Here is a 27,041-nt window from a genome sequence, read left to right as displayed (position 1 = left end):
TAAGCATGACTGTTTTGATAAAGATCGGTCAATATTTAGTGGGTCAAATGGACCCTGACTTTTGTGTGAAAAATGACAAAAAAAATGACAAAATTTTTATTCTATGGCGTATATATTTACCCCTGAAGGATATAGACCCGAGAAGTTGATAGTATATCCAAGAGGAGTGATTGACCTTTAATTTGATACCAATTATATTGTCGTATGTACTCGGATGTGAGAGTTACACTTGACAAGTAATTAGAAGGGCTGTGCGGAGTATTCGGAAAATATGTCAGTGTAAAGAAAGGATGCTGTTGATGCTTATCGGTGAATCACGAAATATTGCCAGGCTCGAAATAAACATCCGCAGAAATTTAGAGTTCCGTGGTAGTTGTGTAGGGTATCGTATGGTCGGCCCCGTCCGACTATACTGCTCCGCTCACTGAATTAGGTCCGGTTTGATGTATGCAAAGTTCTGTTGAAATCGGTTCAGATTTAGATATAGTTCCCATATATAGTTGGTCCGATTTTTTGTAAATGGTGCACCAAACTCCCAATATTTGTACGATTGAGACAAAATTTTAAACAGAGTAGAGTAGTGAATTATTCCCAGATTGATATATGTCAAGTTTTGATGAAATCGGCACAGATTCAGATATAGCTCCCATATATAGTTTTGTCCGATTTTAATAAATGGTGCACCAAAATCCCAATATTGGTCCGACTGAGAAAAAAATTTGTTCGGAGTACTGAATTAGGTCCAGATTGATGTATGCAAAGTACTGTTGAAATCGGTTTAGATATAGTTCCCATATATAGTTTCGCTCGATTTTTTTGAATATGGTGCCCCAAACTCCCAATATTGGTCCGATTAAGACAAAATTTTGCACAGAGTAGTGAATTAGGTCTAGATTTATATGCCGGGTTTTGTTGAAATCGATCAGTATGTGTATGGGTTGTTTAAATTTAGTTCAAATATCTTGACGTAGTTAATTTCGTCCGATTCCATTTCAATGGTCCTCAAAAGATTCTATGTCTGTTCTATCTACAGGATATTGTATATATTAACATATTTTGTATGTACCGAATGTGATGAAGGGTGTCATATAGTCGGACTTCTGAACTTTCCTTACTGGTTTTGATTTTGATTTCTTCCTACCAAAAGTGATCTTATACGGCCTATGGTTTAATATAGCCCCCATATAACGAATTTTCGATATGTTCAAGGTCCTAGTACAGCTTTCCATCCTTAGTGTCAGTAGATTGGTATTTGATGTTTAGCTGTCAGTCCCGATGGTTTTTGTCAGAAGAAGTGGACCGACGGGTTCTATTTTTGAACGTAATATAAGTATGGTAAAATATTATGTTGTTCAATTTTTTTTATGAAATTGGATATTCAGTTGTCTCCATATGAGATGTACAAGATATGATATAGTGTATGGGCATGATGTATAGGTTATGGGACCATTAACCCGAGCTGGCTGGCGTGACCATATGGTCACACTCATAAGACGTTCAATAAATCATCTAAACAACTTGTACCCGAGCAGTACTAGTGTGAACATAGGGTCACAGCCCAAAAATTGATCCTGTCGATTATCCTGATAAGAAAAAAGGATACAAATCAAATTTTTGGATTCAGTGACCCACAATATAGAGACGCTGAAAGCTTCGTCCCACAATTCGAAAAAAAATAATTACAGCACTATTCGGGTTAAGGGTATAATAATTCTTTATAAAAAAATTTGTTGCAGTACATACCTGTGTCATGTCATATGTCATGTTGCCTTCATTATTATTAAAAATTGAACAACTGAAATACGCCAATTTTACTTATTCAAAATACATCCTTTCGATATTAGTCTTCTAAAACACAAGTCATTCAGACGATTTTATGTACAACTTTATTCTTTTTTCACAAGGCTATTTTCCAATTTGATTTAATAAACACATTTCCGAATATATAAAACACTTCACAATATAGATTTTGCACTCGATTAATTAAGCAAGCATAATTTAAGCGCGAAATAAAAGGAAACCGAACGAATATTTTACAGACGCAACAATTAAAACGAAAGGAAACTCTTTAATGAAGAAGAAGAACATAACGGTACAAATTGATTGTTATGTTATCGTTATCGAAAGCTTTGATAGGTATATACATTAAAGTGCAGTACACACTGGCTAACATGAATATTTATTTTCTTGTTATTAAAGCGGGATAAACGAATTTTTATTTTTAATCATGGCAAAATAATAAAGGTAGTTTCATGTCAAAAATTCGTATTAAGTAGTGCGCTTTTTGTACCTGAGCCTGTCAAATAAATACAACCATGAATCTACTCAAAATGAATCAAGGCCTATATAAGGTCGGCCAGTAAGTGAATTCATAGAGAAAACTTAAGTTTAACGCCTTTAAACAAAAAACACAGCCAATACACAACACAATTTATAATTTGTAGAATAATTTACTTGAAAATCTTCTTTAAACTCTTGAAATAGTCCAAATGTGCTTCACAAAGACGATATAAATTAAAATTGAATTGAATGTTGACAAAATATTATTATTTTCGTTTTGACGTCTAACATAATTTTGTATGTATGTATAGGTTTCAAAATATGATTTGACAGCAAACTTTATACTCACCTATGCTTACTGGCCGACCTTATATAGGCCTTGACATGAATGTTGTTGTTATTACATTAGATATCGGATATAAGCACACCTCATATAAGAAAAAATCGCATATAAGAAAGATTATCAAAAACACCGAGCCTTTTTACATCTCATCAGTGTAAATGTTGCTTCATATAAGAAAAGCGAGTATAAGAAAAACACTGATATAAGAAATATTTGTCAAACACCAAAGCTGACATAGGTATTAGAAAACGTTTCATATAAGAAAATATGTAAGATTGTTGGCCAATTTATTAACATTGAAAATGTTTTAAAAAAAATTTTAATTGTTTTTGAAAGAATGTTATTTATATGAATAGAAACATATGGTCTGTTCCCGTACTGCAAGAATCTACTCGATTTTACTATTTTCTTTGATATTATAAAGGAAAATTCGTTATCGTAGTAAAAAGTAGTAGATTCTTGCAGTACGGGAACAGACCAACAGACACCTATTTTTAGTCAAACTGTGATCTGATGTATGCAAATAAGAAACAACTTTCTTATATCTGATAATTCCATATAAGAAAAAAAGCATATAAGAAAGAAATCGCCGGGTTTTTTAAAGTTTCTTATATCCGATATCTACTGTATTGAATACCAATAATACAAAAATGTTTATTTATGTTTTGTTTTAAATTTTGGTCTGCTCCCGTACTGCAAGAATCTACTACTTTTTACTATGTTATCGAAGAAAATAATTAAATCAGTACGGGAACAGACCATTTATTGAATTCGAAAAAGAATGATAGAGAGTAATAAACCTCAGAAAATGTATTCCCGGACAACACAGGAAGTGGATGAGATGAGGAGAAAATCAAATAAAATGATAACACCACCAAATATTTATTTGTAATTGAAATTTACACTTTTAACAACCATGTTGAAACAAAAGTATAACAAATAAAATAAAAGAAGTAGAAAGTGGCAGTTGGTGTTACCGACATATATATATATATATATATATATATTCTTTCAGACTTGATATAAACTTGGTAAGAGAAGGAGTGAATCGACATTCTTCGAACATGGTTTCTTGCAAAATAACTTCATTACTTATGTGGTACCGCATTGCAGACTTAATTCCTTCAGATCACTTTTGGAAATAGTTAATGATATTCACTGGAATTAATAATAATGCAGGAACTTACTTTCGGGATCCAGGCCCATAAACACAAATCAACAACAAATTTTTACTACGTACTGCAAGAATCTACTACTTTTTACTACGATAACGAATTCTCCTTTATGATATCGAAGAAAATAGTAAAATCTAGTAGATTCAAAGAGTAGATGCAAACGGTGTAGTGACTATTGTTTGATAATGTGTACTAGGTTAATAAAATAACACAGATGCCCTCATATGTTGTGAAATACAATCCTGCAAATGCAATCGATAACAAACCGATAAGATCAATAATCGATATATTTCAAGAAGCACACACATTTTCTCGGTGAAATTGCAAAAGTTTTGTTTTGTGTGCATTTTAATGGCTGAAGCAGGACAATTTTTATAAATTTAACAACAAAAATATCAACACAAAGACGAACACCAACAAATTCAAATGTATGTCGGTGTGAAAATGTCATAATACCAAAAATATTTTATCTCAATTATTTGTTCTATTCGTATTTCTCGTGTAGCTCTTTGAATTGTGTGTGGTTGGTTGTTTGTAAATTGGAGGTGGCTGGCAGTGGCGACAGCGAAGACGACGCTAAGGAAATAATCTTTTAAGAGTAAACGTTTAGAAACACAGAACACAACAGCAGCCATGTATAATGGCATTGGTTTAACCACACCTCGTGGTTCTGGCACCAATGGTCATGTCCAGCGTAATTGGGCATTCGTGCGACCCGGTAAGAAGGACAATTCCAATTATCGTTCCGAAGAGGATATCAAGAAATTGGATGCAACATTAAATCGACCACCAAATAAGGAGATCCTGGATCATGACCGTAAACGCAAAATTGAAGTGAAATGTTTGGAATTTGAGGAGATTTTAGAAAATCAAGGGTAAGTAGAGTTTATAACCATAAGTTATTAAGTGGGGATCTTACAAAATCCTAGCTTTTGATACTGGGAGGGCACTAGCTAGCTAACTTTTAAAATAAAATTGAAAATGTAGTTATAGGTTTCCTAGTTCCATAGGAATATAATATTTGGTTTATTTTTAAATATTTTTACCAGAGATTAAGTGTATATTTTTTATCATATAATTTTTAGGATTTCTAATAAATTCTTATTGGAAGTTGTAAATAAGACTTCGTGGAACAACTCTAGTTTAGTAAAAACGATCAGATTTTTCTGAAATTTTTCCGGAGTTAGGTATTTTTACCCTAATTATGGGGATATATTTTTTTCTTGGGGGACCTACCCGGTTATTTGACCCGGAAGTTCGGGTATGGGTACCCGGTTATATCCATTTCTACGGATCCGCTTATTACAGTATTTTTCGGTTAATTGCACATCAAAATTTGCACAAATTTTTGTTCAATTAACCGAGGAACCAATTATCCGAACCCGCTTACTATGAAATGAAATATTTTTGACCCATCATATGGTTCAATTAAGCGTGGAAACCAATTAACCGTAGGTTCAATTAACCGAAAAATACTGTATAAAAATACTACCTATCCATTATCTTTGAAGATACAATAACAAACTGGTTTTGGACCCCGATTCATTTTTGAAAAACCCCTAAATAGTCGAACTTGTGTATATTATGGTCCCTCTCCAATCCCGACTCAAATGATAGACTACAATTTGCCCTTTCCAAAATGGCGCGATATGTGGTTATATCTATTGTGGATAAAAATATTTGGGCCTTAGGACCCTATAAAAACAAGGAAATTCTGTCACCACTCAATGGAAAGGTATTTTTATAAGCTTTAAAGTGATGTCCATTTTAAATTAATCTGTAGAACCGGATATAACCGGGTACCCGTAGGCCTTGACTTCTGGTACCTCTGGACCGATAAGTCCCATCTTTCAGCATTATACAAGCATGGTTAAAACATTAGTTTGTGAAAAGTTTAGTTCAAATCGCCTAATATGTTCGAATAATACAAATTTTTTTTTTTTTTTTAAAAGGAAATTTTGAACAATTTTTTTGGTCGTACTAGAGGGAATGCAGCGATAGGTCCCATCTTCGAATTTGATTTACGTTTGAAAGAAATATTACGAATGTAAAATATGTTGACCCTTGTGCGGGAGATGTCAGAAGTGGGCTGACGAGTCCCATCTTATTCGATCTAGGCTAGGCAAAAATATTGCGATGTGCAAAGTTCGGATGATATGTGGACAATCTGTTTGTATCATATATATTTTCAATGTTTTGACCCTTTGTGGGGTTGCTACAAATGAGTGGGCCGATAAGTCCCATCTCCCAACAATATACAGGCAAGATTAAAATATTAGGATGTGCAAAATTTGGTTTTTCCAGCACAATTTTGGTCATTTCGTGTGGAAGGTACCAAAAGGAGTGGACCGATTTTCCCATCTTCGAACTTAATTTATGTCTGAAGGAAATTTAACGATGTGCAGAATTGGGATAAAATCGGACATCCCATTGGCTTTATATTGGATTTATAAATATTGAAAATTCTGACTTTGTGTGGGAGGTACCAGAAGGATTGGACTAATGGGTCCCATCTTTGGAAGCATTCTAGGCTTGGTAATGATAAAAGGTTGTGCAAAGTGTGGTTCAAATCAGATAGTCCATTCGCATGATATTATAAAATTTATTTTCTGCAATATTTATATCATTTTGTGGGGGAGATACCAGAAGGAGTGGACCAATATTCCCACACCTTCGAACTTAAACTAAGTTTGGATGAATTCGTTAACCACCTTCGATAGTTGTCGTGCATACCAGCCAGTCAAACGGACGGACATTTGTAAATCGACTCAAAAGTTGGTCCAAAGAAACCTGGAGCCAAAAATAAATATCACGATCAAGGTTTATTCATAAGGTTAAAATGGAAGCGAATTCGTTGTTGTTGACTGTCAAATTTATTATTTGAAGATTAAATATATAAAAAAATATTTTTATTCGAACCAAAATATATATGCACATTACTATCATTACGTTTTCCTGAAAGATATTTTTAATTTTTTTCCTGTTCTAATTGGTATTTCGCGATTAAAATGTTGATAGCAAGAGAAGACTAAGCCATAAATTCGCCTGCCTGCCTGTTAACCTTATGTATAAACCTTGATTACGATGAGGCACATTTTTACCGTAGCAAAGTGTATTTTCCCTAATTAAGCATAAGGCAGAGGGTTTAAAAATCGATTTTTTTTAAACCGTTAATGAAGGGAGTTCCCTTTATATAAAATTTGTCAGTTTTATAGCCACATTACAGTTTTTTTGAGGGTATTTTAGTTTGTCCGAGAATAAATAGCTCGTTGAGGAAATTTCTTAATGAAGATCAAAGTTCTGTTATAGCTCCATATAAGGATGTAATCCTTGTTTTAGGTATTTTTATTGTCTGGGTTATCTGAAGTTCACAGACATCCAAGGCATTTAGAAGATCCTAGCACCCGTATCCAAACTAATAGCAGTTACAACTATTTACCCTTCCCCCTTTGGTTTTATTTGGAATTTGGGCCAAATTTAGTCGAAGGACATATAACATTTATGTCGTTCTCACAAACTATTGCTTATCAAGTAATAAGAGAATTTGTTTCAACATTGTAATTTCCCTGTATGCAATAAAATTAAATCACATAAACACATATAGTTCTTAATTACATTAATTGCATACTAAACAATAAAATAAAATGAAAATGTCATCACAATTCAAAGTGATGTGTGTTCTTGAGACCACCAATACTACCTACATCAATGTCAATTAAATGAGAATACCTGTGAGTGTGTGCTGTTATTTTGTTGTAGGACTTCTTCTTCTTAGTAACATATCTTGTAATTTAAGAATAAAAATTACTACCAACCCCATTAGGAGCGACGATGGGGTGGCTGGGCTCTAATAACATGCATTCTCTCGTGTTGGTGTGTTTACGATATGTTACTCTCCCACTCGAATCTCCTATTTACTGCTGCTATCAATAACCACCAAAATAAGCTCTTCTCTCTCTCATTAGTTCTTGTTGTTGTTGTTGGCATTTTCCATCATAACAGTAAACATTGTACTCTTCCGGTCATTGTGTTAACATTTGATTTTCCATGGCTCGCTCTAACTACACCACTATTCGCTTTTCAACCCTCAAACTAAAGTAAAATGTTGGAATGAACGAAGAAAACAAACGGGAGGAAACCTGCAATAACAGTGTTGTTGTAGTTGTTGTTGTAGTTAAGTTGCAAAGGGTGGATGGATATAGTGCAATTTCTGTGTACATTTTCAACTTAACTCTCCTTGTGAACTGACAACAGCAGCAGCAGTTTACGAACGGACTTTGACAAAATCAGAAGAAGAATAGAAAAAATCACACATATTGTACATAAAATTGTCAACACACCTCACTATTGAAGAGAACGTCAATCGTACAACACCACAACATACATAAAACAAATATTATTTAATAATATATCATTTTTTAATTAAATACTGAAAAAATTAGATATATAATAAAAAAATTATAAAACGGATATATTTTAAATTAACAAAACAAAAAAGGCAAATGTATAAGTTGTATTCAGCAATATTTTAGCTTATGAAAACAAGAAAATATCTCAACGAATTTTAATTAATACAAATCAAGTTTACAAATCTATATTATAACAACATTTTACATATTAAGGGTATGTTGAAATATTACACTAATTTTCTTTTGTTTCTTTTTTTATTAAAATACACCATTAATTAATTTAATTTCCTATCTTTTTACAGACTTTCACCTGAAGAAATCAAGGCCAAAGTTGATTCGTATCGACAAAAATTATTGGGCACTGGAAAGACAGATATACCAAAAGATGAATTTGGTAGAGTAGCGTAAGTATTTGTTGTTGTATTTTTTCATCTATGATTTTTCCCCTTTTGGTTTTCCTCTATCCTGGTGAAGTCAGAGTGAAGGAACAACATCATGTTTTGATTATGTAATATACGAAGCAAGTCAAAACTATTTACTGCCAAATTTCACGCAATGTTGTCTCCACATTACAAGCGACGAGTTTGCATTTTTAGGTGATACAAAAATTTGTTTTTTGGACATTGTGTGATGTTGCAGCAATTGTGTGATTTGTTTCGACAACACGCCATACAAACATTTTGAATAATCAATAATTTGAAAGTTTTGTCTCTTCGTGTCAGTGCTAATGTAAACTACACCGAGGACTTGTTTAACATTTTCTTTTTGTGAATTGTGGGAAATGATTGTCAGTGGTAAATGGAAAATTTTATCTAAAGGTGGTTACCCAATTTTAAATTTCGACTGACAAATGAACGTTGATTGCAACTTATGATGTGTTAAATACTTAAAAGATAAGAAAATAATTAACATAATTTTGTTGTTTTTGTAACGAACAAAAAGTTTTTCTGATTTGCGGTTACTAGATCATCCGAAAGCAAAAATTCCAAAGGTATTTCAAAGAATACATGTCTGGCTTTGATATGGATTTAGAAGAAGATAATAGGTTGTGTAAGGTTTGGTTGGAATTAATCTAGACTTTTCATTCCATTCGCCTGATACAAATATTGAAATTTTGACCATTTGTGGGGGAGGTACCAGAAGGAGTGGACCAATGGCTCCCATCTTCCTACTTGATCTAGGCTTGGTAAAGATATTAGGTTGTACAAAATTTCATTAAAATCGGATAGCCCCTTACTTACATTCCCTTTTTATTCCAAAAATGGGAAAACATGGACCTATATTGACAATTTTCTGCTAAGATGTTTTTCGTCTTCCAAGAATCCCGAATTTCAAAATATAGGCAATTCGGGGGAAAAATACGGCGTAATCCATCAAAATAATGAAAAAAGTCCCGGGACCCTTTATATGTGGACTATATTAAACTATGTACCCATAGAAAACATTTTATGGCACGACGCTTTTCTCTCTGCAAAAACCGGGAATGACAAATTACAGAAGCTTCGGATGAAAAATGCGAAAAAAAATATTTCAAAATGCCGAAAATGGTGGCGGAATCTATGTAAAAACATGGACCCATATTGAATATTTTCTGAAGATATGCTTATCCAAAAGCCTATTAACAGGTGTTCCGTTTGGACGAGGATGCCAATAGTTTATGGATTTTTAACTACTTTTGAAACTAAAACAAATGCGATGGGAATTTTATATAGATTTTCGACAAATCGACTTCGGAACGTTTAGGATAAGTTATTGCTGTTCTTGTATTTGTACTTCTTGTCTGAGTCCTTGTTATATGAGCTAATTACATAAAACGCTGATGACCGAGTGTATCATTACACAGTTTTTATAGATTTCTTTATGGACGATCTATTGACATCCGATGGAATAAAAATCATCTTGACTCTTGCCACGAAGATTCATGTGCTATCCTAGTCAGTTGTGGTTTCAGCGACTGGTAGCATTCCGATTTCCTCATAGAGGTGATCGACGCTCTCTATTTGAACATAGCTCATGTTCAGAGTCCTTGTTATGAGCAAGTTACATATGGCATTGATGAAATAATTCATGATCGAGTAGGGATCAAGTTTCGAACAAATTTTCTATTTTACACAATTGTCTGGGCGGCTGATACTCGTTGGTAGTGGCTTTTATGTAGTTCGCTATCAATGATCAGTAGTCGTCAATGGGAGAAAAGACATCTTGGATGCCTTCACCATAACACCTGAAGTCCTGACAATTCGGTCGCGCAAAATTATGTCGCATATTGCTTAACTGACTTATAGCATTCTGGTAAGCTCATCGAGATGATCGGTGATTGATATTTCAACATAGCTCGTGATTATTGGTAATGCATTATTTTGGTTCGGGGGTGTGGAAGGAAGTCATGACTTGAACCCTATAGTCAACGACGAAATGACTGATGATTTTGTATGTCTTTATTAAAGTTTCCTCGCTTTTATCCCAGCAATCTTTCACCTTCTGATTGAGTTGGGCTTCGAGGGCATAACATCGAAGGAAGCCTTTGTTAGAACAACTAATGTCGACAAATAGCTTAGATTGAAAATCCTTACCGCTTACTTCAAGTCATTTAACTTTCGATTTCTGATTCTCAGAGGTCAGATCTCTTAACTTAAAAAAAAAAATAAACAGTGAGCGGAGCAGTATAATCGGACGGGGCCGACCTTATGATACACTACACAACTTCCACGAAAATATAAATTTCTGTTGTTCTATGTTCTGAGCTTGGGCAATATTTCACGATATTTGCACTCTCTTGACCGTCTAGAGGTCTACAAATATTACTAAAATTCAGTACAGCCCTTCTAATAACTTGTCCAGATTCCCTTCACCGTGGGTTGTGTTGTATGTTGTGATCGACTCAAAAAAATTATTATCTGATCATCATCGAAAATTATAGGCCATACCTGGATCCTCATGGAAAATATCAAAATATTTTCGGATGACGGACGGACACACATCGACTCAGCTAGTCGAGATATGCCGATCGGTATACTTAAAGGTGGGTCTAGAATCAATATTTCGCGGCGTTACAAACTCTTGGGGCTGCACAAAGCTATAATACCCTGACAACTTAGTTGTGTAGGGTATACTTATTTGTCTTAGAGGTTTTGAGGTTCCATTGTTTATATCGGTCCACCCTTCCAAGATATGTTACTTTAATTTGTCATTTCGGTTTGCAGATCATTTAATAAATATAAATTGGCCATTAAATTGTAATTTGTCTTCAATTACAAAGTAAATAAAGACGAATTTGAATTTAATAACTTTTCGCACAAAATGTTCAATACAGAGCTTTGTGGGTTATGTCCAACTTTAGTTGTTCTGACAATATATAAACATCATCCAATATAAATTCCGGTTATTTGGGTTTATTGATTTGTCACTGATGAACCTCTTAGCGAACTAAGTACAATCTCTCAAAAAAAAAAAAAAAAAATCCAAAAATCTCCAAGTACTTTACTTTATTCAAAAAAATCAAAAATTCACAATAATTTTGAAACTTATTTCGCAATAATGTTAAACAAGTCCTTACTGTAAAAATTGTCAATTTCTCTCTGAGAGAGCTAGAGAAAACGCATGCACAGACAGTCAATATATGTATATTTGCCAAGTGTATCCGTGTGAGAATTGTGTAATAGTTGACGCAAGGAAATCGCACAGCATTCGGGATATCCACAGATATTGAGACAAACTTTACCAAGACTATGAGGTGGGTGTTGCTGGGGCAAGGAGGGTGGTTGCTTAACAGAAGAGCAATTTTATTGTTTTTTTGGCTGCAGGGAATCAGATAGAGCATTTTTGGCATATAAGGAAAAATTCTAATTCAGTTATCAAGTGTCTTCCAAAAGCAAAGGATGTTAAAAAGGATATAAGGAAAAAGAAAAAAAAAACAAACAAGAAAAAAATTATAAAATTAAAAAAGATAAAAATATTAAAATGGGCTGAAATATTAATATAATGGTTTTACAAATCTCACATTAAATAAATTACAAATAAAAAAAAAAATGATGAGCAAACTCGGAAAATCAAAACAACGAACGGAATAAAAGTGCAGCATTGAAAAGCTAAGAAGAATATGAAAAAATATATCTGCGAAATGAAAAAAATAAACATTTATATAATCTGCAACTAAACAAAAATATAATAGAATTCAAACAAAGAAAAATTGTTTAAGAAACTATGCCGAATTAAGTTTTTTTCCGACACAAAACTTTTATAATAAATTTTTGTAAAGAAGATGTTCCTAGCCAACAACACAAACCACCACCACCACCCTTTTCAACATGGCGCTGTACTGCTGCTTCCTTAATATTATACACACGCTATCCGTGGCATTATTTTAACTTGGCTTTTATTCAACGAATCTACCAACCAACCAACCCCTTTGCAATGAAAAAGGTGTTTGTGGGGTCCAAATGTTAAGTGGATTAATTTCTAATTGGAATTGTTGTGTATGAGTGTGATGCTTATTTGGCAAAACAAATAACAAAGTAAGGAAGTAGGTGTACATTGGCTGGAAAAATAAAATCGAAATTCCCTACTTTTTTTTTGTTAGTAGAGTAAAACAACAAATCGCTAATTAAGTCTTCCATTGGCACTGTTTGTCAGAGCCATTTTAAATGAATGCGAAGTTGTTGTTTTGTGGCCAGTAATCAATTTATTTACCAACTAAAAGAAACAAGTCGAATATTTTTTGTGTAACGGGAAAAAATGTGAAAATTTTAAATTTGTATTGTAAATATATGAAAATTGAACTTTAAGAAAGAAGAAATGTGGAACAATTAATTTGTATAATATTTATATGCAAAATACAAAATTTCGATAATAAAAATTACAGAGGTTTTTTTATGATACAATAGAATATTTATAACAATTAATATTTGTATACATAAAGGAAAAAATAAGAAATATATTGTTCAAATATTTTGAAAAGTTGATCAGTCAATTCCTTACCTGATTGGTTATTTGCTATTCAGTTGTATATTTTGTTTCCTGTTTCAAAATAGAATGTCTTATTTTTTTATTTTCCTTTCCATTGCAATGACTTCCAACTAATATTTAAATTAAATTCGAATTTAGTTTGCATAGCGGAATTTGGTTCCCTGAAAAATATTTAAAATCTTTAAAACAAGACCATTATTTAAAGCTTTCGCTGTGATGTTTTTCCACATCATATTAAATCCTGCCATATTCGATTAAATAAAAAAATCAGTCTAGATAATTTGGTATAACTTCACACCAAGTTACCTTAAGGAATATTGAACAACTTTTCAAAATCGTTGACATTCTTCCATTAAATTTTTTAAGGGTTAACAAAAAAATATGTTACGATAAAATTAAATTACATTAAAATAAAAAATCAAATAAAAAGATTAGTTGAGCTTGAGGTCATTTGTTAATTTATTATTTGAAATATAATAAAATAAATATAAAACTTATATATATTTTAAAAATATTAAAATAATAATTATAAATATAAAATATATATATTTTAATAAATTTATATAATAATAATTGAAACATAAAAACAATTCATACATAATTAAAATAATATAGTATTTAAAAATATTTATTAAACACTTGATAATTAAATAATATATTAAAAATATTTAATTAACAATACTAATTAAAATAATAAAAAAATAATAATACAAATTAAAAATTTATAATAAAAAAATATTTCAAAAATTTTGTTTTTGAAATAATAACCAAATATAATATTTAATAAATTTTTAAAATAATATAATATTCATAAAAAATAACAAAATATAATATTTAATAAATTTATAAATAATGTAATTTTAAATAAAAAAAAAATGTAAATGAAATTAAAATTATAAACATAATAAACAATAGTAATTAAAATAATAAAAAATAATAATACAAATTGAAAATTTATAATAAAAAAAAATTTTAAAAATTTTGTTTTTGAAATAATAACCAAATATAATAAATTTATAAATAAATAATATTTAATGAATTTATAAATACTTTAATAATATTATATTAAATAATTATTATATTATTAAATAAAAATAATATTAATAATTGTAATATTAAAAATAATATAAAATATATAAAAATATATATTATATATATTCATATAATATATTCATTTATTTATATTTAATTAATAATAAAAAATGCGATTTAAAAATATAACATAATGTTAAAAATAATATTAAAATAACTATAAAAATGAATACATTAAAAATAACGAATAAAAATAATAATATAAAAACCAATATAAAACGGTGTTAATATAGAAATTTAAAAAATAAATATGATTTATTGAAATACATTAAAAAAATAATAAATTCAAATTTTAAAAAATAAAAAATAAATAAAAAATACTTTTCTATAAAATTTTAAATAATTGCTAATAATAAAAATTAAAAAAAGTAAATATATTAGATTTTCCAAATACCTAATATAACAATATTAATTATTATTTCTATTTAAATTAAAAATAATGTGTATTACTAAAGTAAATTGAACAAAATAAATTTTAAAATAATGTAACAGAAAAAATATAAATTTATATTTATAATCCAAGTCTTCCATTTATACATGTGATATAAAACTATTTTTAAGATAAAACATAAATAATATTTACAATATATTGAAACGCTAAATATGTCTTCCTATCTTCTTTGGTAAAAGGAGATAAAAATCGTCTTACAACTACACCAAAGATAGCCAGAAATCAAAAAAAAAATAATAATAATAATAATAATAAAAAAAATAAATAATAATAATAATCCATGGTCAGCCAGTTTTAGATTAAGAATATATATTTTTAAGATAATAAATATATATATATAAATACAAAAAAAAAATAAAATATATATATAAATAAAAAATTAATTAAATATATAAATACCAAATTATATAAAATAAAATAATAAAACATTAAAATAATTAAAAATAATACATTTGTTACAAAATTTTATAAATATAAATTTAGCAATTATAGAAACAAACATTCATAGACGATTTTAACACACAATTTAAAATCCACTGTCTTCCTCATATCTTCTTGGTTTAAAATAATTCATTAATTGTTATCACAAAAAATCAACACAAACGCAGAAATAAATAAATAAAAAATTAATATAATTCATTAAAACAATATTACATTTATTAATATAATCACCCATATAACTTTATATAAAAAAAATTAATAATATGTAGATAAAATAAACAAAAAAAGATTTGAAAATTCTAATCAATTCAATAAATAACAAAAAAAAAAATTAAATAAAAAAAATTAATAAAAACAATTTAAGGAAACATTTTTTTTTAATTTCAATATATTATAAAATTATAGTAATTTTTGATAAAACTTATGCTCAGAGAATTTTATAATAACATTAAAAAATCAATTGTCTTCCGATCTCCTTTGGTAAAAGGAGATAAAAATCAAATGAAATATTATATTATCACCAAAAGCCAATAAAAATGACAACGTTAAGTTAAACCCAATTTAAATTTAAAACAAAATAAATTAAAAAGAAAATCAATTTAATAAATAATAAATACAAAGTTATTTAAATGAAAACATGAAATAAATAAAAATATAAAATAAAATATATAATATATAATATAATATATATAAAACATAATAATATATAAAAAATGCTAAATAAGATAAATTAATTATATTTAATTATAAAAATAAATAAAAAATATAAAAATATATATAAAAAATTCAAAATAAAAATTATAAAAATCCACTGTCAGCCGTAGTTTTTAAACCATAGCTACATATATAACAAAAATAGAAAGGAACTTATATTACTATCGATGTAACAACGTTGAAGTCGTATCAGATTCATGGTCTTCCAAACATTAAAGAAAATGTCATAAAGTTAGTAAATATATAAGTAATCCACTGTCAGCCATAGTTTATAAGCGGTCCATTAATATTGAAAATAATTTACAAAATTTACATTGACAAAAAGGAAATCAATATTTAAAATATATACACATTTTATAAAATAAAATCATAACATTAAAAAACTATATAAATTAAAACTAAAATTAAAAAATCTTTGTAAGCCATAGTTATACGTTACTTCAAAAAGAGTTAAAATTTCAAAAAAAATCCTATAGATAAATATATAATTTAAAAAACCCCAAATATGCTATCCTCATCCATACAACAACATCCACAATTCCAAACAATGCCAACCAAAACCGCCTCGACATCAACACCCCCCAACACCTTAAAAGCCAAGAAACGGCGTAAACGCCGCAAGAAGCCACAAGCAATAACCCCAATGCAAAATACAACAACAATAAAATCTCAGAATTTAATGCAAAAAATAAACAATAACAGAAATGCTTTCAAACAGTACTTTCAACACGATAATCGATTGATTTCAACGACATCATCGTCGTCGTCATCATCTTCGGTAACACACAATGGAAATAGCCAAAACATTACTACCATCCATCATCATCACCACCACCAAAATATCACAACAGCTACTACCACTGCTGCTGCTGGTGTATTTTCAAAATATATCAGCGAGAGTGATTTGCTCTATGCAGAGGTGGCGAAAAAATTCAAACCCCTTAACGGTGGCGGCGGAGGAACAAAACAAAATCGAATAGCAAAACAAAAATCAAAACTTTTACAAAAGAAGCAGCAGCAGCAGTTCTCTTTGCTGAGAAAACAAAAATATCAAGGGTTGGTGGTGGCTGGTTCTGCTGCCCTGCAAAGGAAACAACGAAATCTGAAACAAAAACAAATAAAACAACAAAAACCGGCTATGGCTCTCTTGCAACAACCACAAACAGCCAAACAGAAATGTTCATGCTCTTGTGTTGAGCACGGTAGTGGTGTAACAGACACAGCTCACAAGTCATGCTCCTCCAACCACAACACCACCACCACCGCCACAACCACCTCCAACAATAATTATTTAAGTTGTTTCAATTTCAATGACAACACCACTTTGCCAAAACTCTTGGGTATTTTACAAAATTCAACACCGACTTTGCTTTTGGAAACTCTAATGAATAATGCCCAAATGTTAGAAACCAAATTTAATAGTGGGCAAAGGTAACTTACAACGAGATTTTTTTAATAGATTACCTATAAATTTTATTTATTATTTCTATAATTAATATATAAATTATTTTTCCATTTTCATTCCAGTGTCCGTGACACCCATCAAATTGCCGAAGCTCAACAGGAGAAAAACGCCAAATTACGTGAAGCCTTTAACATATCTGAGTATTTTGTTGAAGGTTCCAGCTTTGATTCGGATCGTAAAGCCAAAGAAGATTTAGCTAAAAGTTTAGCTTTACAAAAAGAACTGGACGCTCAACGTGAACAGGCCGCCGCAGCAGCAGCTACTGCTGCCGCAGCTGCTAAAGAATCATCGAAACGTTATGCTTTAGTACGGACACCATCCAGAGAACGTGATGTGTCGGCTGGCGGAAAGAGTGGTGGTGAAGGCGGAGCACTTGGTATTATAGGTGGTAATGGAGATAATGATGAGCATTCCATTAAAAAGAAGAAAAAGAAACGTACACGTGAAAGGTAAGTTGGTATTAAATTGAATATGGTGACTTATATTTGGTTTTTCATAGGGGACTCACGGTCTTCTCATAGAGAAAAACCACGCATTTGGTGGATCCTTAAAAAAACATATATACCCTTATACCCTTCACCACACTGTGGTACAGGGTATTATGTTTTTGTGCATATGTTTGTAACAGGCAAAAGGAAACGAGAATATGCATAGAATCACTTTCTGAGTCGATTTATGCATGTGAACAAAGTGCAGGTCGCATTTATGATCCTATTTGGATGAAATTTGAGACAGATCATTTCTTTGTCCCAGGGACGAATCCTATTGAAATTGGAGAAAATCGGTTCAGATTTAGATATAGCTCCCATATATAGTTTCGTCCGATTTAATGTAAATAGTGCACCAAACTCCCAATATTGATCCGACTGAAGCACAGTTTTGAACAGAGTACTGAATTATGTCCCAACTGATGTATGCGAAATTTTGTTGGAATCCGTTCAGATTTAGATATAGCTCCCATATATAGTTTCGACCTGAAAATCGTTCGATTTGCACGAATTTTGGTATAGCGTACTGAATTAAGTATAGAATGACGTGTGCTATGTTTCGTGAAAATCGGTTCAGATTTATATATAGCTCACATATATAGCTTCGCTCTCTAAAGATCTTCCTATTTCCACGAAATTGGGCACGGTGTACTCAATTGAGTCTAGAATGATGTAAAATTTCATGAAAATCGGTTGAGATTTTGAGATAGCTCCTATATATAGATATAGCTCCCATATATAGCTCCCATATATAATTTTGGCATAGCGTACTGAATTAAGTCTAGAATGACGTGTGCTAAGTTTCGTGAAAATCGGTTCAGATTTATATATAGCTCACATATATAGCTTCGCTCCCTAAATATCTTCCTATTTCCACGAAATTGGGCACGGTGTACTCAATTGAGTCTAGAATGATGTGTGTAAAATTTCTTGAAAATCTGTTGAGATTTTGAGATAGCTCCTATATATAGTTTCGCCCGATTTTAGATAAATTGTGCACCAAAGTCCCTGAAAATCATTCGATTTGCACGAATTTTGGCATAGCGTACGGAATTAAGTCTAGAATATTTTTTATCCAATAAAAATCAATGGTGCACCAAACTCCTCATGTTTGTAATATTGACATGAAATTTTGCACAACGTACAAAATTGAGCATTTTGATATTTTTAATATTTGCATAAAATCGATGTACATAATTTTGACCCATTGCAACAAACGAATGACATGTTTATGGATTGTTCTTAGTCGGTTCACCTTTAGATAAAGGTCACATATTTTAGTTCATCCAATTTCATATAATGGCCCTTCTGTTAGGATGCATTCGTTTAATATACATATAGTGGTGAAGGGTCGGAAGTCGGCTCCGTCCGACTTTACTACTTTCCTTATTTTTAACATCCATGTTTTCTAAGGGCTATAGACTGTCTTAAAATAAAACGAATTGTTCTTCTCATAGCACACCGTAAAGGTGTTCCTAAGGGAGACTAAAAGTCATTCTATGTAATATTTCTTTATATAAAATCTATTCCTGTTTATATATAAAAACACTTTTTTGAATTTTTCGTTTATTTTCATTCTCTTTACAGCTCCAACAGTCCCGAACGCAAAAAAGATAAAAAGAAAAAATCTAAAAAACACAAAAAGGAAAGGTATGTCTAAAACAAATATCCGAACGTAATGATATATCACATTTTGTGTTGTTGTATATTATTGTACTAGATGATTTCCTAGGTCATGTGTTTCAAAAAAAAAAAAGTAAAAACAAAAACCTAATTTTTATGTTAACCTAACTATTATTTTTTAGTATTAATTTGTAGAACTAATATATTTTGTATTTAATTTTAAAGGATGATTTTTTTGTTTGTTTTTATATTCTGTAGTGGATTTTATGTTATCATCGTGTTTCTTGTTTTGTTTTTTAGTTTAATCTTAATCTTAAATCTATCAAAATAATCCAAAAAAACAAACAAAAACCAAAAAATCAATTTTAAATGAATTCTTTCTTCTTTATCAATTGCTTCATATATTTTTTATTCTCTACTTTCTCTGCATTTTTTATATTGAATTAATACCAAACTTTTGAAAACCAAACCAAACATTTATTGAAAAAAACACCACCCACCCCTCAGGAATTCGTCTTCTTCTTATGAAAAAGAAAGAAAAAAGAAACGAAAAAACTAATTATTTTGTTTACTATATTAAGATATTTTATTTATATAAAAAAAAACTAGCAACAACCACAAAAACATTGACAATTTTTACCATTTAAAAGAATAAAAAATAACAAAACGAATCAACAAATCTAATGTACAAAAAAGAAAAGAAAACTGTTTTTAATATAAACTCATGCGAGACCAAACCAAATATCGAAATCGATATAGTAAGAATAACACCGTTAACAGAATTCAACCAAGTTGTGATTATTTGTCAAACAACCCGACCAACCACAAGAACGAACATTGATCGCCATTATAATATTTTTTTTCTATCTCTCTCCCTTTAAACAAATTTAACAACAACAAGAAACAATTATTAATCCATATAATCTTTATTATCTAATGTATACATTGCATTTTATTTTGAAATATTTGTTTCTTACAATATTACTCGACTTTTTTTTTGAAAAAAAAAACCAAAAAATTAAACTCGGCTTTAACCATTAAAAAAAAACAATCAAACAAAACCTATAACGACAACGGGGTAAGTAATCAACATTTTGTTTTGCATTTCATTCCATTTTTCAAATCATAACTTTAAGTTTACACTCACAGACACATACATACACCATATTTGATTGATTTTTCATTGCAGTTGTATTTAAATGGAATTGAAACTTGATTGGATATAATTAATCAAAACCTTAAAATACACCAATGAGATTTAAAATTTTCTATTCAATATTATTAATAGAATTTTTTTTTGTTTATAAGATCTGGACTCAAAATTCAAATTCAAATTGTGTTTCAATTCCTATTTTTTTAGTAACTAGCCACTATATTTTTGTTGTTTTGTTTTTTTTTTCGTTATACAGTGCTTCTTTTATTTTTTATTATATTCCCCCTCCCTATGTCCGACTTTCTCGTTTTTCTTTTTTTGTATCCATTTGCGAAATTATCTTCACAATATATAAATAGAAACCAACGTCTGTTTGTTGCCTTGTTGACGTTTTAATAAATAATAATTGAAAAAATAAATAACACAAAGCTTTAGTTAAATTTATCCCTAATCTTGTTCTTCTTCTACTTCTACAACAATGTTGGTTGAACATTTTTGAAAAAAAACAATACAAATTATTTTCTCATCTTTTTCCTTTTTTTCGATTATTTTCGTTAAGACTAACCAGTAAAGAAGTATTTTCATTAAGGTAAACAATAAAGGTGTTACAACAATAACAAAAAACAATAAAATATTAGGGGAAAAAATAAATAAAATTATGTTGGCAAAGAATAAAGAAAAACCAAATAAAAATTATAAAAATATTTATAACAATTAAGATCGATCTATCCTTCACTTTCACCTTTTTAGGAAAAACAAATCATGGTATTTAAATCTGTAAATCTTGCGTTGATATTCCAATGGATCAGCAGAAAAGAAAAGATCAGATTTATTTTATAATATAAGGCCAAAAGTTCGTGTAGAGGACCCGATATTTTCTTTAGGGAACACCATAAAATCTCCTCATTCTTATTAAAGATTACATCATAAAAATCCTTGCTTTCACATAGCCTCCACATAAAGGAGGACCCCCTATTTTGGCATTTTATAAGGTTTACAAATTTGCAAACCCCAGGTGCTGCAATTTTGCATTCCGGATTTTTTGAGTCTTACACACATCTATTCAGAAAATTATAAAAATAATATAGTTCGTGTTTTGTTTTCGCCCCAAAGTGGAAGTATTTCAATGTAGGCACACCACACCACATGGTGGATTTCATCCAGGCTGAACTTATTTATTGAATGATTAAAAAAAAGGAATTTAAAAAGATCAACCTCACACTTAATATGTAAAACATGACCTGCATTTAAAATATTATCTAAAATTACCCGTGCCGGTCTTTCCAACTGTTAATCGAATAATTTCTTTGTCTCCGGGATTACATTCGAAAAGAACTTTTATAAAAAACGACAGGTAATCTTTTCTTCTTGCATATGTGATGATCTTCAGTAGTCTTTATATTAATCTATAAAGAAGATTTCCAGCTAATTTATAAAAAAGCCCACTAGATATGTTATGTAAAAGACCTTGAGCTATTGCATGAGGAAATTTGTCAGCATCTCTTATATGAAGATGAAAATATACGTAAAAAACGGTAAGGAAAGTTCAAAAGTCGGACAAGGCCGACTACCGATGATACCCCTCACCACTATGGGTACATACAAGGGATGCTCATATGTACAATATTATTTTTATAGAATAGACATAGCATCTTTGGAGGACCATTGAAATGAAATCGGACGAAATTAAATATTAGGCAAATATTGGCAGTATGGTGCTCCATTTATATAAAATATGGGAGCTATATCTAAATCTGAACCGATTTTTCCCAATTTCAATAGGGATCGTCCATGGGCCAAATTAGTGACATGTGTCAAATTTCATTCAATTCGGAGAATAAATGCGACCTGTACTTTGTTCAATCGACTCAGAAAGTGATTCTATGCATATTCTCAAAAGGAACCATAGGTCTATCTCGATTCCTTTTGCCTGTTACAAACATATCCACAAAGACGTAATAAATATCACTAGCTCTTATATGAAGAACATTTTCTTATTTAAGAAAATGTTCAGAACTGCAACAAAGAAGACCTCAAGGTTTTCTATGAAGACCAAGCACATCTTCAGTTGTCTATGAAGAATATCTCTTCGATGAAGGAGATCTCAAGTACTTCTATGAAGAAGGCCTTCAGCTCTTCCATGAAAAATATATTTCCAGCTCTTTTAAAAATACGGTGGGCAGCTCTTCTACGAAGAAGATTTTTCAGATCTCCTATGTGGAAAACCGGTACTTCACTGAAAGATATCATAAATATTTCTATGATGTCTATGACCTCCAGTTCGTAACATATATTTTGAAAGAAAATAAACAACACTTCCATAAATATCTCCTGCTATATGAAATATAAATTCTCCTGCTCTTCTATAAGGAAAACCTCCAGCTCTTCAGCAGAAAAGACAAACTTTTCTCTAAGAAAACCTCTACCTGTTTGAAGTTCTTCTGCTATTCTATGAAGAAAGTATTGGTGCTTTTATAAAGACTTCTAAATCATTCTGTGCAGTTTTCGTTCGGGCCTTATGACCCGATAAATATGTATGACCCAATCACTATGATTTATGCAGATCTTTTGGTCTTATTTTATAAGTTCAAATGTAAAAATAGCCTAGCCAGCGGTCTTCATAAAGTAATATTCTTATCATATCGATCTCCACCGTATAGATCCCCCCCATAACCAAGAGTTTGACGAAGTATATTTAGTGTTTCTTCATTTCGGGCATCCACATGTTGAATTATCGGACGGCAGCTTTATAGGAGACTGGTCTCGTAAATCTCTATGCTGTCCTGACAACTTATTTCATATGACCGTTTCTAACACGGTTGTCATGAAAGGTCAATTAACACCAACTCGTCTGTTAGATATTTTTGACTTCAGTGGCGCAATTTTGGGCATGGCAAGGCATTTGAATTCCGACTTCTCATCCCATCGCTTCCAATAACACTTGCATTTTTTTATTTACACTCCACTGATCTTTCTATTACATTTGTCGACAATGGGTTTTTATTTGCATAATGGATGTCTTAGATCGTGAAATGAGTTTTTTAGTCTAATATTTTATTGATTTTAGGAATCGAACACCTCCTCATAAGATATTTGTGTATGTTCAATTTTATAAAATTGAGTTCGAAACTTGGATTATCCAGAGTTCCAGACTTAGATTAGTTATTGATGTACGTATGAGTTGCTAGCTAAAAATAGAAATATATAACTACATTTTTTCAAATAACAATATTATAAAAAATTGTAGCAACAGTTGTTCGACATTTTAAGGGTAAAAAAGACTTTTAAATCAAGTCCGGTTCCGCAATATCACATGAAAGTGTTTCTTGTTTTTTTTTACTTCCAGTGGTTTAATTCACATTCGTTGAGGAAATATCAAATCTTCATTGTATTTAAATACTAATCGTATAACATTTTGAATTCTAAGATCTAAGTAAATTTACAGCAAAAAAAAAAAAAATAAAAAAAAAATTAGTAATTCTTATGTGGTACTCTTTTGAATAAATTTAGAAAATCTATAAATTTTTATGTATTTTTTCTTTTAAAAATTGACAATGCGAAAAATGTAATAATTAAAAAATATATACCACCGTTTACTTGCAGTAAATCGAAAAAGAAGAAGTCACGTAAACGTAAATCCAGTGAATCGGACAGCGATGATGCCGCTGCTGTGGCCGATGAAAATGATTCCTCGGACAGCGAAGCCGAAGTGAAGAAGAGCCGTAAAAAATCCAAAAAGGATAAGGTGAGTAAAGTCAACCAATCAACAAACAATACAGCCAATCCAAGTACCTTCAATAGAGTTGATAAATATTTGAAGATTTAATGAAAAATATATATATAAATAATAAAAATCATGCACCTGTTTGTTAAATTCAAAAAATAAATATTTAATAAATATTATCTCTTCTAAATCTATTACCTTACTTACAACAACTACTACTACCTACTATAATGGATAATGACTAAAAATCAATCTCAAAAAAACAATTATTCACATTTATTCTAATTCAAAAAATAAAATTGTTCAAACATTTTTTATCATCATTACTTCTTCTTGCTTGATATGTTTGTTTTATTTGTTTTTTTTTTCTTTCTTCAATGAAATCTATTTTTTTCCAAATGAATTTTTGTTACCTAAAACTAAACCAAACAAATATTTAAAATTTAAACACGTCGATTTTCCCTAAATTCCGAATCCAAGGTAAACACTTTATTTGTTGTTTCTTTTGTTTTTATATTTAATTGACTTTTGGTAAAGTAAATTTAGAAAAATTAAAAAAAAATATTTGAAAATTATTTTAAATATACATTTAACACCCTTACTACAATAGATTGATTGTCTTTAAAAAATATTTCCAAAAAAAAAAATAAAAAATAAAAATTGCGTTAGACTCAAAAAACAAAAATAATAATAATAATAATCGGACTGGGCCGACTATATAATACCCTTCACCACTTTGTGTATATTCTACATATGTCTCCTAATAGACTCTGTATTTTTGAAAGAACATTAACATGAAATTGAACAAACTTGAATATGTGATCTTTACGGCTTTCTGGAACCTATGCTAAATTTCATTCAGCAAGTTTAGAGTCGTTTGCCTACAATGGTGCACCATTTCTATTAAATCGGACGAAAATATATATGAGAGCTATATCTAAATCTGGACCGATTCTCACGAAGCTTAGCACACATCATTCTAGACTCAAGGCAGTACGCCTTGCCAAATTTCGTGCACATCGAAAAATATATGGGACTTTGGTGCACCATTTACATAAAATTGGACTAAAATATATGCTCACATATATATATATATATATATATCTAAATCTGGACCGATTCTAACGAAGCTTAACACACATCATTCTAGACTCAATTCATAACGCTATGCCAAATTTCGTGCAAGTCGGGAGATATTTAGGGACTTTGGCGCACCATTTACCTTAAATCTTAAAATATATATAGGAGTTATATCTAAATTTAAACAGATTTTCACGAAACTTAACATACATCATTCCAGCCTTCATATAATAGGCTGTGCCAAATTTCGTGCAAATCAAAGGATATATAGGGACTTTGGTGGAAATTATATATAGGAGCTATATCTAAATCTGAACCAATTTCAATAGGGATCGTATTTGAACCAAATATATGAGCTGGGCCAAATTTTATCCAAATCGGATTAGAAATGCGACCTCTACTTTGTTTACAATTTAACACCAATAGACGGACATGCATAAATCGACTCAGAAAGTGATTCTATGCATATTCTCAAAAAGAACTATGGGTCTATCTCGTTTCCTTTTGCTGTTACAAACATATGCATAATACCCTTTACCACAGTGTGGTGAAGGGTATAAAAAACCAAGCCTGTGTCTAGTCTTTGAAAAATATTTTTCAACATTCACGTCTCTTGTAGACGTCTAAAAATATTTTCAAACATCCACGCTTCTTGTAGTCATTTAAAAATATTTTTTTCAAAAATCTACGCCTTAAAAAATATAGTTTTATAATTTTCAAAAATCTACACCCGTGTTTGATATTGGAAAAAAAATATATACCTTACTTTTGAAAAAATCCACACTTCTTTTAGACCTTTAAATCCGCAACTGTGGTATGCCTGCTCTGATTCTTAAAAATATATTTTATTTTTTTACAATATCAACACCTGTGATAAACTTCACAAAAAAAAAATTAAAAAATCCATTCCTGTGTTGTTAATTGAAAATATATATTTTTTTAAAATTCTCCTTGTAGTAATGGGGTGTTAAATGTTATTTTAAGAATTTTACACATCGATGCAATTCAAAATTATTTTATTTTTACTAAAACAAAATCAGCAATCAAAAAATGATATTTACAACTACAATTTTTATTTCTGTGTATATGTATATATGTGTACTACAAAAATATATATGTATATTTTAAATACAAATCCCTGGCGCTTCATTAAATAGGATAGCTTTCGAAAGGCTCTCTAGTAGTTTTGTAAGTACTTTCATTTTAGATTTATATTCTTGATTTTTTGTCATTTTAGTTTTTCATAGAAAAAACATTTTTGGTTTACTATATTGTAACATAAACGGAATGAATGAACTTTAGTAATATTTTCCAAACAAAAAAAAATCGCATCCAATAATGCATTGTTTTTGTACAAAATACAATAAAAAAAGAATACCAAAAATAAATACACAAATATGTTTCAAATTATAGGGTGAAATATCAAAGATATAAAATTATTTTGTGAGAATTTAAATAACGAATATTTTATTTTTTCCCCTCTCTATGTATGTAGAAAAAGCGTGAGAAAAAGTTGAAGAGGCGAGACAGGTCAACCTCATCGGAAAAATCGAGATCAAAGTAAGTTTTGAAGAACAATCCCAATAATATTACTCTGAAATCGCGAGAAGATTTATTTGTATAAATAAGTTCATTTCC

The 27,041-nt window shown here is 30.2% G+C and overlaps 1 protein-coding gene across 2 annotated transcripts; it reads left to right on the top strand.

The window, feature by feature from the left end:
* Positions 1 to 4,431: 4,431 nt before the first annotated feature.
* On the top strand, positions 4,432 to 26,963 carry LOC133332671 (serine/arginine repetitive matrix protein 2-like). Of its 2 annotated transcripts, none has more exons than XM_061541050.1 (7): positions 4,432 to 4,673; positions 8,510 to 8,611; positions 17,398 to 17,784; positions 19,411 to 19,473; positions 24,203 to 24,344; positions 26,566 to 26,591; positions 26,899 to 26,963. In XM_061541050.1, exons 1-7 carry the CDS (start codon positions 4,432 to 4,434, stop codon positions 26,918 to 26,920), a joined length of 984 nt encoding a protein of 327 aa, XP_061397034.1. In that variant the 3' UTR covers positions 26,921 to 26,963. The 2 variants fall into 2 exon arrangements, with proteins under 2 accessions (XP_061397034.1, XP_061397035.1); XM_061541051.1 differs by having other exon boundaries at positions 26,561 to 26,591; positions 26,899 to 26,956.
* The last annotated feature ends 78 nt before the right edge of the window (positions 26,964 to 27,041 follow it).

This window comes from Musca vetustissima, unplaced genomic scaffold (assembly GCF_032173495.1).
Source record: "Musca vetustissima isolate MV318-11 ecotype Yass unplaced genomic scaffold, APGP_CSIRO_Mvet_v1 utg4602, whole genome shotgun sequence".
Classification (NCBI taxonomy): domain Eukaryota; kingdom Metazoa; phylum Arthropoda; class Insecta; order Diptera; family Muscidae; genus Musca; species Musca vetustissima.
This window is presented reverse-complemented; position numbering and strand designations above follow the sequence as displayed.